We start from the raw sequence: 11,304 nt of genomic DNA on the forward strand, positions 1-11,304 counted from the left end.
CAGGGAGCTTTGGATACGGTTTCGTCGCGAAATGAGAGGATTGGGGTTCCCGTGAGAACCTGTGGTCTACTCCTGGTAAGATGGGCCTCGAGTCAACTCAGCGAGCGCTGGGCTGCGATATAACGCATTTAGATTATTTTTGTGGGGCTATGTTAAAGCTCTTGTGTATTCAAACAAGCCTTTGTATGAAATGATCTTCAAACATTAAATTATATGGACTGTACTATCGATTTAAATAAAAATTTCATGCTATTTTCCGAATTTTACGTGTGTTTCCTTGAAAAACTTTCCTATATCTCTTAAAAATCACCCCTTATTTACATGATGAAATAAAACTAACGTCATTAAAAAGAAGTATTATAATTTCATATCTGTAAGGAACTTAACTTGTAACAGAAAATATGGCAGGATTTAGTAAGTATGTTTGGCGTTCGCTATCATAGCAACAGCGGACAGGAGGTAGAAAAATTCTCCACATCGTATTTACTTAAAATAGGCAAAAATCTACGTGATTTCCAGCGACTTCGAACTTACGCTTTATTACATGAAAAAGCGATGGATTATAGAATCGCGTATCCAGAAACTGTCTCAAGATTCTAATTAAAAAGTTAAAAATCTTGATAGCAATGCTTTGAAATTAGTTAAATTTCTGTGAATTTTGTGCTAGTTTTGAAGACTTGATTTATAATGTTTTAGTTAAACAATGAACTATGTTTTTATAAAAAATTAAGAATAAAATTTAGAAAAAATATTAGCGCAAAAAATATTGTGAATATTGTAGAAGCTAAAGTGGCGTAATTGTGCTAGCACGAGTCTATACTGGTCCAATTGGCGTTCCTTTGATTCTTTGTTTCACGCGTGGATCGCTACATTTTCCACCCGCCCTGCTAAAGCCGCCCGCTTCAATACACGCATCTTCGAATAAACGATATCCCAGTCGACGAAGCCACCCACAATGTGCCGCACATTGCGTTCACTGTCATCATAACCAGTGCGGCCGTGCAACATGCGTAGGTTGTTGAAAGACAAAACGTCACCCGGCTCCGTTTTAAAGGTGACCTCCTGCTCGTGAGCCATGCGTACAAATATGGCATTGGCCTCATACCAGGGCGTCACCTTATCGACATCGATGCTGAAGTGGCTGTCACGTTGGGGCACACTGTGATTGATGCGCGCATACTTGCCGTTCTCATCTAGGCTGCAACAACAATAAAGAAAGAAAGAAATCAAGACTATTGAACAATTTTTTTAATTGGCAAGAAACCGCGAAAAGAGCTGATAGGGATAAGCAAACATTTATTTGCAATGAGTTATTTTAAATGTAGTTTCACAAAGGTTCCGGTTGACTTACTTAATAACTGGTGCACGCCACATATTATGAAAAGCCTTATCGGCATCCTCACCAATGTCACACCAATTGACACGAACTTCTGACAGGCTTTTGAAATGCTGCGGCTGGTGGACGCGTAGCTGATCGGCGATATTGAAACCATCCACAATCGTATTCCAGCCGCCTTTGGAGCGCGATTGTTCAAGAGTGTGCAGGAAGGTGACACTGGGTTTATACTCATAGTAGGGCAAGTCGGTGTGCAACGGTAGCGGCTCTGAGAGGTACGAGTAATTTTTCGCATCTGGGCGAAAGCGAACGCTGAATTCCTCACTAAATTTTTTTAAATATATAAATTAGTTCGGTATGATCTTTTAATGAAAGGAATTAGTAGTAAATATATATTACCCGTAAGTGGTTTTGCGTATGAAACCAATTCGATTGGCTAATGACTTTACAACACCAATATCCAGCGGTGAGTTTTTGAGCATCGCAACCCCATGAATCATTAAGGCCTCCAGCCATTCCATAAGAACTTTTAAAAATGTTAAGAAGGCAAATTAAATAAAATATAGGTTTTGGTATAAGGATTGGAAGAAATGGAATAAAATAAGTTGTATGTGAGATATGAACGCGGTTTTATAAAGGTCATTTATGGAATGGATATGGCATTGTTGGAATGTGACCGACACTGTTTTCAGAGTAACAGAGAAACGATAGGTGCAATTTTCAATGACTCTGTGGAATAGATCCGGCTGAATTGGTGCTGTGATTTCGGTTTTGTTGGCTTTAGAAGCATCAGCCAATTGCTAATTATTGGCGTCGACTGCGACTTAACAAGACGAAGTTCACGGTACTGGTGCCCAACCCACGCCACCTTGACGAGAATTAACCATAACCTCAAATCATTTATTGTTCTAACGTGTGGCTTAATACTCGTAATGTAACTTTGCATGGGTATTTGGCAGCTGGGACTGACGGAATATTTTTAATATTCTATTCAATAAGTACTCATGCTTGATGCCACAGGACGTTCCTGAAGGAAGTTGGTGTTCGCATCGCCTACTGTCATCTATCAAATTATGGCAAAATAAATTTCAGATTGATTGATAGGTTAGTTTGGATTTGGCAGCTATTCGAGTAAGACGAGTTTCGTGATTTTCACTAAGATGGAAAAAGAGGAGCAGTATCGTTCGGTAATTCGCTTTTTGTTTTTGGATGGGAAAAAATGCGAGGAGATAAAAGCAAAGTTGGGTGCTGTCTATGGAGATGCTTCGCCTCAGTTAGATATTGGCTCATCGAATTTAAACGTGGCGAACATCCGTTTTTGATGAGGAGCGACCAGGACGCCTGGCAGACGTGGTTACCGACGAAAAGGTCTGCGTCATAATTCTCGCTGATCGAGGAACGAAAGTGCGCAAAGTGACAGAGGCCATAGGTGTGTCGACCGGAATGACAATTAAGATTTTACATGATAAGTTGGTGATGAAAAAATTGTCGGCCCGATGTGTGTCGAAATTGCTCACGGTGGGCAACAAACAAATGCGGCTGTTAACTTCAAAGCACTGTTTGGATCAATTTAATCGAGATCCGAAGGAATTTTTGCATTTAGTTGTCACCATTGATGAAACCTGAACTCATCGTTATAAACCAGAAACTAAGCAGCAATCAAAACAATGGATTTCTCTCGGTGAGTTTGCTCCAAAGAAAACACTCCCATCGGCCGGAAAGGTCATGGACACGATTTTTTGTGGGAGGCGAACGGCGTCACTCTCATGGAACGATCACTGCACAATACTAAAGTGAGTTATTGGACCGCTTTCACCAAAAAGTTAAGGAGACACGGCCGCATTTGGCGAAAAACAAGGTGCTATTTCATCACGATAACGCACCAGCACATCATCTCATACGGAGTTGTCGCCGTCAAACTGCGTGAAATGCGTTATGAATTGCTGCCACACCTCCCGTATTCACCCGATTTGGCTCCCTGCGACTGTTTCTTGTTCACTAACATGAAGAAATGGCTCGCGGAAAAAATATTTACCTCAAACGAGGAAGTCATCGCCGAGACAGTAGCGTATTTTGGAGAGTTCGACAAAACCAATTTTTTGGAAAGGTTAAAAAATGGCCGGAATGTTGGCAATGGAGTATCTTTCTAAAAGGGGACTATGTTGAAAAAAAATGTATTTATTGAATCCCTTTCGTATTATAAATGAGAACGTTTCTATGTCTGTTGGTTTCTGAGTTTGGGATGTTTGTGGCTCAATCACACGAAAACTACTAAACGGATGCATGAAATTTTCCAGGCAGGTTATCTATGATCTGGATAAAAAATACGTTATCACTGTTGGAAAATATAAATTAAATTAAATTGAATTGAAAAGTTCAATCAGATGGAAATATGATGGAGCTTTTTATCTAAACTATTTTTGCAGAGGGTTGTCACCTCTTAGGAAAATGAAGTTCAAGCTAAATTAATATAACAATAGGGGTTAAAGGAAAGTAGTTTGGAAAATCTGAAGGCTTAAGAGGACTTAATTTTGAAATTGTTTTTGAAGAGAGTTGCCCCCTGTTTGGAAAATTAAGTTGAAGTAAAAATAAAAAATACATGAAACTTATCCCCCTACTGTAAGTTAAAGTGGAGAGGTTTAAAAAATCGTAATTTTGAAAATATTTTTGAATAGAGTTGCCAGCCTGTTGCCAATAAATTAAATAATTATTAATAAACAATTCAGTTAATCAGTAAGAAGAGTCAACTGAAAGACATCTAAGAAAGGTATATGTTATAAAATATTTTTAGAGTTCGTTGCCACCTGTTTGAAAGGGTTAATTCAATAATTAAAAATAAATGAGTTAACTGAAATACTACAATATGGGAGTCAAATGGAACAGGAATGAAAGACCCTTACTTTGAATATATTTTTGGACAGGGTTGCCAACTGTTAAATACTGTAAATAAAATGAGCGTACATATGAATACTATTCGGATGTCTCCAAAATTACTCACAGCTTTCCATGTATTTTGCATAAAAAACATTTTGCTGATATTTGTATATAAAGAAATTATTAAGTTGGCATATAAATTAATAGTAATTAAATTAAATTAAATTAGTAAATGGAATTAAACTTTTTTCCATGTTTTTCTTACATTTTTTATTTATGTACATGCTATGTACTTCAGGTTATCCAACCAGTAAATGCAAGCAGTAAATGACGAGCAACATTGTAACGGGTGTTTTTTTAATGCCCTTTGAATACTTGGCCCTCAAGAAAATGATAGCACAAAACAGAAATATTGTTGGAATGATTTTTTTATTTTTTTTTATTATTAAAATCTGGTAAAGAATTTCGAATATGATATCAGGCATATGTCACCCACAGCTACGAGTTACATGATCCTTTCGCTCAGTCCGATTTTTGACTACTTTTTTTAATAAATCTGGTCATATGGCGTCAATGATGGCTTGAATATTGCAATACATCAGTGGTTCAGCGCGCTTAATGGCAAGGTGCGGTCTTGTGGGAACCTAATGTCGTCGATGTTTAGCTGATTAATTTTTGGAAACCAAAATGCCGTCAGGCTTTAATGGCAGCTTCTTACTCATTTCGAAAGAAATAAGGAACGATGCTGCCGCCAGTGCTCGGTGTACTTCGCGATTGGTTTTCTTTTCGAAGGAAATTTCCACAATTTAAAAGAGTTCTTATGGCGTTAAACGATTCATTATGACTGGCCAAATCTTCATCATCATTAGCACTACAGTCTTGTGCAGCCTATTACTTCCACTGAGGATTTGCGACAAAGTGTACTGGTATAAGGTTGTCAGCCTTAGGATCTGCTCCCTCTAGGAGAGACAAATCACCCACTTCTTTTGCCCACCTTCCTTCCACTGGAGTTTCTCACTTTATCCGGTACCCAGTCTCTGAATGGCGCTAACAGTTTCACCCCAAGAAGGATTCAAATTATCATCATTTCCTTCCGCTGGGGCTTCCCACTTTTCGAGGTACCCAGTCTCTGGTTCGGTTGGGGTTAACAGTTTCACCGCTAGAGGGATTCAAATTGACAGGAAGAGGTAATACACATCTCAAAATCAGTATTCAAGTGACAGTTTACTTGTCAAACCTTACTGAACAGAAATGTGAACACACTTTGCCACTCTCAGCTGTCAAACCATATTTATCGATATCGATAGTTCTCATGCAGCTGAACAACTACCGGACACATATTGGCGAGCCGAAGCATGTGTGAGTACTGAAAAATTCACCACAACTGTGCTAAAGTGCATCAAATGTCACAGAGAACTTCAATTTATTGGATTTTGACCAAACATTTCTCGGAAGAAATTTAGCATTTATTGACCGAAAATCTCTTTGATATTAACAAAAAAAATTGTAAATATTCGATTTTTAGTCAGAACAGCTCTACTATTAGTACTGGTTGGTATTTTGCAAAATCAACATTAAAAAATGCATAAGCCGATGAAACGACAGCATTTGGAGGATGTTGAAGCTATTCAAAAGACAAAAATAGCATTTTTGAAAGACGTCCCGGTAAAAATATATGCCGTACTCCTTTTCAATAACTAAATCAAATATGGCAAGAACTCCTGCTTACCACGAAACGCACCTGGTAAGCGGAAAGTACAGACTATGGCATAAAAACCCAAAGTATTGAAAAAATTAGAAACCAAACACTAAAAGATTTGAAAGGAAAGAGGAATCGAGTATTCCTTCATTTGGTTTCTTGTGATCGTAGAAGCAAGAACAATGGTTTAAAGCAGCGATATCTTGACAGACTCTGCAGCAAATTTCGTTAAAAAAAATTTCATTTTTTTTTTATTTTAAATTCGTCCTCTTTAGTAAGCAACACAGTTTTGTATGAATAGCACAAACTAACATTGGAGACTCTAGCACTGAAAGTTTTCCACGAAAATTAATAGCACCTCATAGATTTTTTATTTAATGTTCACATTATTCTCGCCACATTTTTATTTGGACCTTTTCGAGAATTAAATGCAACGCTCAAGTCCTCAGACTTAAATTCACTTTATCGTTTTTAGTATACCAAAATTTTTTCAATTTCATTTCAACTCACTCACCCGGGTCACTGCGCATGACGTCCCAGTAATCAAACTTTTTCAATATCTTATCAAAATCAGCCTTACCCCAATGCTTCGATTGCGGCCGATACCATTCATTCATATATCGTTCACGTGCTTCGGACGAGAAATCGCGTTCCTTTAACCAACTCAATGAAAATGTTGAACGGTGCCGATCGGACCAAACTATATTTACAGCTTGTCGTGACTCATCCACCTAACAAAATCACAAGAAAATTACTTCAATACTAATACATTTGCATTAATATTTTCTTTTTGAAATAGTCTCCACCAACCGTAACATTTTGCACTTTCACTTTCGTATCGAAGTTCGTCCAACTATTCGGTTTGCGACTCAATGAATCCCGATGGAAACACTGCTCACACTGGCAGTTATCGCGTAGCCAAATGCCTGGAAATTGCATCGCTTTCGCCGATTGCTGCGGATGCTCCTTGATCAGCAGCATTTGGTCGTGTTCGCGCACAGTGGTGCTGATGTGGCGGAGCGACAGTCCTTGCAACCGAAACGATTGCTTAGGCGAGAGTAGCTTGCGCAAAAAGCAACTCGTTATTGTTCGCATCCTTGCACGCGCACTTACAGTGAATACAAAGAACTTAGAATAGTAGTAGTAAATGTCTAGTTAACACTTTCGCTCTGTATGGAATGAAAGTTAAACCTTGGCGGGGTGTGCCTTTAAGCACTCTGAGTGAATGAATGAAGGCTGTCAGCGGGGAGTTTACGTTTGCTTTGATTTGCAAGTGATAAGAATAATCAGGCGTTGCGATTGCAATGCGTTTGTTTGGACTGCATTTGCATACATAAATACATCTGAGTAATCCACAGCGATTGCTTGTAGCTTCCGCGAAAAAGTATTCTCTGCTGATTATGTCAGCGCAAGTGAACTTAAGTGGCTTCCTGTATTTGGCTCAATGCATGATTAAGTATTTAGTGGAGAAGATAAGCATTGAAATTGCTATTTAATCTATTAAATTATATTATTAAATAAACCAAAATAGAAAAAAGCGCTTGTAGCGTAGTACACATAACAGAAGTGAAACTTTCAAGCCATACAACGAAAGACGGAGAGACCCGAGAGAGAATGAGGGAGAGAGAGAGAAAGAATATATATCTAAATAAATTCACAATATTTTCAGAGAATACAAATAGACAAAATTTACAAAAAACGGAGAAGGGTCCACCGGTGTAGGTAAGCGCCGGACACAACCCGTGGCAACAACGCGCACTACTCCAAGCGGTTATCACGCGCACAACCGCAGCGATTCCAAGACCGCAGCAACGGCACAAATTACCGCAAGGCAATACCAATAAATCCGACGCCGGAATGGATAGCACTTTATAGTACGCACAAGCACTAGCCCGGAAACGGAATTAAGCCCCAAAAAGTAGGCACCAAAGCAAAACGACAAAAAATTGGGACCAAAAAACGCCCCCAAACAGTAGGCACCAAGGAAATATAACGCCTAAAAGTAGGCACCAAAAATATATTTTCTATAAGTTGGCCCCAACAAACAAGCGCCAAAAAGTAGGCTGTGTTATTCCTCACTAGAAATTAGCAGCCACAAGGAAAAACTCAGGAAAAAGTGTATCTAAGTTAATATATATATATGGAATAGCTCTAATTTCCTCTACGTTGTATCTTTTTTCTCTCTCGCGGAACAAAAATGCCCAAAACGTTTCCTGGCCTTGAAATTTTACTCTATTCTCACTCGTCTATCGACGCCTAAGAACTTTCACTTCAAAAACCGTTTTATCTATACTAATATTATAAAGAGGAAAACTTTGTTTGTTTGTTTGTTTGTTTGTTTGTAACGAATAGGCTCAAAAACTACTGGACCGATTTTAAAAATTCTTTCACCATTCGAAAACTACATTATCCACGAGTAACATGGATTACATTTTATTTTGGAAAAAAATAGGGTTCCGTAAGATATTTGGATTTTTCGGACACAAACTGAAAAAAATCTTATATATAAAATAAAGTCAACTTTTTGTGTGTGTTCGCTAACCGGCCGTGTCTGCACCGAATTAAACCAAACTTACACACAATGTTAAGAAGGTATTGAAGATGGTTTCCGTATAGTTTGGATACCTATTGGTGGATAGGGCTCGAGATATAGGTCAAAACGTGGACCCGGGTAACCTTCGGATGTGTATGTACAATATGGGTATCAAATTGAAGCTGTTGGTGAATGCTTTAGTACAGAGTATTTTTCATGCCGCTCCGTGACTGGGGTCTCGAGATATAGGTCAAAACGTGGACCCGGGTAACCTTTGGTTGTGTATGTACAATATGGGTATCAAATGAAAGCTGTTGATAAGTGCTTTAATACGGGGTAATTTTCATACCTATTGATGACTAGGGACTCGAAATATATGCCAAAACGTTGACCCGCCTTAGTACAGAGTATTTTTCATGCCGCTACGTGACTGGGGTCTCGAGATATAGGTCAAAACGTGGACCCGGGTTACCTTTGGTTGTGTATGTACAATATGGGTGTCAAATGAAAGCTAAGTGCTTTAATACGGGGTAATTTTCATACCTATTGATGACTAGGGTCTCGAAATATATGCCAAAACGTGGACCCGCCGTGTCTTTGCACCGAATTAAACCAAACTTATGCACATTGTTAAGTAAGTATTGAAAATGGGTTTCGTAAAGTTTGGTTGTAATTCGGAGCAGTGGCAACGGGTACAGCGTTCTTTTGAGCCAGCCATAATGTCGCTGACTTTTTTAACGCTTGGGGCGGAACTGAACTGTCAAATTGACAGTGTGAGTTACAATGTGTCAATATTTCTTTCTGATTTGGATGCCATAAGGAGAAGACGTAAGTGCAAAGTGTAAAAATTGTTTGTGAATTTTTTTGGAGTGGATTTTGGAACAGTGAATAATTTCTTACGAAATTTGAGAATTTAATGTGAAATCCGAATGAAATTATGTGTTCGTGGAAAAAACAATTTTGTTCGTTTGTTTTTTTTTTGAAAAATATAAATGGATAATGGTTAAAAAAGCTCCAATGCTTAATAAAACATATAAATTGAATCGAAAAATTCATGGATGATCAGCAAAAAAGACGATTGTTTCTTAGTTATTCATTTGCGTTGATTTCAAATTTAAAAGCAATCTTCTTTTTTCCAGATTTTCAATTTATATTTTATATTTACTCAAAAACAAATAGAAAAACAAAAAATATTGTTTATGCCAAAGCGCTTGAATAAAGAATAAAGGAATAAATGATATGAAAACCATATCTTCTCTGTTCTAAACCATATCTATTCTATTTTAGTGTGCCCAGCGAAGGGGGCCGGGTTTGCTAGTTATTTAATAAGCATAGACGTTTCTTGTACTATTTTGGCTTAAATTATAAATATTAAAAAGAAAATTGCGAGCATAAGTAATGGGATTATATAAGTTATATTGCGTTTATTGCGGGTGAAATGCAAAAATAAAATTGTTTGCCTAGTAAACGTGGTCGCGGCTACAATTACACTTTAAAGCCATACATTTTTAGTTTATGAAATTTGTACGAAAAATTGTCTGTCACACAGTTGGGCTGGTAATTGTTTTTTAAATAAAAAAAAAATTCTACAAACGTATATTGCCTTTCATTATTTAATCGCGAATATTTTTATTGGCTGACTTCTAAAGTGTGCTGCTACATTGTATTTGTTGTGAAAGCGCAGTTCAATAACCCTCAGTGTGTTTAGTAGAATGCATTTGAAAATCAAGTACAAGGTCAGCATTTTGTTTAGTAACGTTTTGAATCATTAAAAGTTGTACAGGATCCGTTTCAAAGTTCCGGGCATGATCTTTTAGATATTGAAAACAGAGGCTGGAAGGTTGATGGAGTATCTAAGCTTCAAAACGAGATCAGTATTAGTCGCGTGCGAGCAGCTGTTGAGGCAGAGCCACGATCCGCAAAGAGGTATCTTTAGTACTATGTGTACCTTCGATGAGCAAAAAATAGTCCAGTTGCTCAAGCAACTCTACGCAGTCAAGTCTTATTGAGAAACTATGCAAAACGTGGGTTTTTTAAGACTAAGAGTGTGGTTCAAAGTGAATACGTATCACAATGCCTCACGCATGAATCTCCGGGTTGCTGGCCTAAACTGATATCGCAATACTGCGCCAGCCGCCGTACAGCTGCAATCTAACCAGCGGATTTCTTTTCTCTGAAAGGAAGTCATCAAGAAACGCTCGAGGCTGTAAAAGAAACTTCAACTAACTGAAGGAGATTCTCGTTGACAACTTCTAGGGCGTTTTCAATGATTGGGTGAAGCTTTGGCAGCAGTGCATTGATGAGAGCGGAGAATAATTTGAAAAGTTCTGAAAATGCGGTAAACTCCCTCGCCTTAATTGGCACGATAACCGCTTACGCGATTTTGGCCGAGTTTAACAAAGGGCACCAGTCGTTTCTTTCTCGTGCTAATCGACGACAGTTGGACACACCAAGTGAAGCCAAGTCCTTACCCACTTCATCTTCTCAACGCAGAGGAATCTTCCTCTTCCTCTGCTACCATCATCTTTTAAACGTTGAATTTAATAAACGAAAATTGTCTAGCCTTGTTGTGAATAGCAGCTCCTTGAATTGAAAACATTGAGTTACAATCCATATATTTTTTTTTTCTGAAACACAGTACCAAGTCCAAGTATATACGAGTGCTAACTAAATTTTTCGCCCGACTGCATTAATCAGTGTCAGCCCAGCCTCGCAAAACTTTATTTCCTATCAAGCTGAATGCATATCACAGAGCTGATTTACAAAAACTGCCTTCTAGTTTATAGTTACTTACTTACTCGACAATCCATCGCATTGATGTGGAAATCAACATCGAATTGCTAGAAAAGAATGTATTCGGTA

At 38.1% G+C, this 11,304-nt stretch overlaps 1 protein-coding gene across 1 annotated transcript; it reads right to left on the reverse strand.

Annotated features, from left to right (window-relative positions):
- Window positions 1–381: 381 nt before the first annotated feature.
- On the reverse strand, window positions 382–7,116 carry LOC128866519 (gamma-butyrobetaine dioxygenase-like). The gene is made up of 5 exons (XM_054107328.1): window positions 6,720–7,116; window positions 6,424–6,640; window positions 1,736–1,862; window positions 1,352–1,660; window positions 382–1,198 (listed from the first exon to the last, which is right to left on the reverse strand). The coding sequence occupies exons 1-5, from the start codon at window positions 7,002–7,004 to the stop codon at window positions 853–855; spliced, it is 1,284 nt and encodes a 427-aa protein (XP_053963303.1). The 5' UTR covers window positions 7,005–7,116; the 3' UTR covers window positions 382–852.
- Between the last annotated feature and the right edge of the window lie 4,188 nt (window positions 7,117–11,304).

The sequence above is a fragment of the Anastrepha ludens genome, chromosome 6 (genome assembly GCF_028408465.1).
Source record: "Anastrepha ludens isolate Willacy chromosome 6, idAnaLude1.1, whole genome shotgun sequence".
NCBI lineage: Eukaryota > Metazoa > Arthropoda > Insecta > Diptera > Tephritidae > Anastrepha > Anastrepha ludens.

Bases quoted from the DNA above. Each gene is read 5' to 3' on its own strand.
- LOC128866519 (XM_054107328.1), bottom strand. From the start codon at position 7,004: ATGCGAACAATAACGAGTTGCTTTTTGCGCAAGCTACTCTCGCCTAAG. The intron at 1,863-6,423 runs GTGAGTGAGTTG...CATTTTTAAAAG, and splicing joins CGTCATGCGCAGTGACCCGG to TTCTTATGGAATGGCTGGAG. The intron at 1,661-1,735 runs GTAATATATATT...AAAAAAATTTAG, and splicing joins ATACGCAAAACCACTTACGG to TGAGGAATTCAGCGTTCGCT.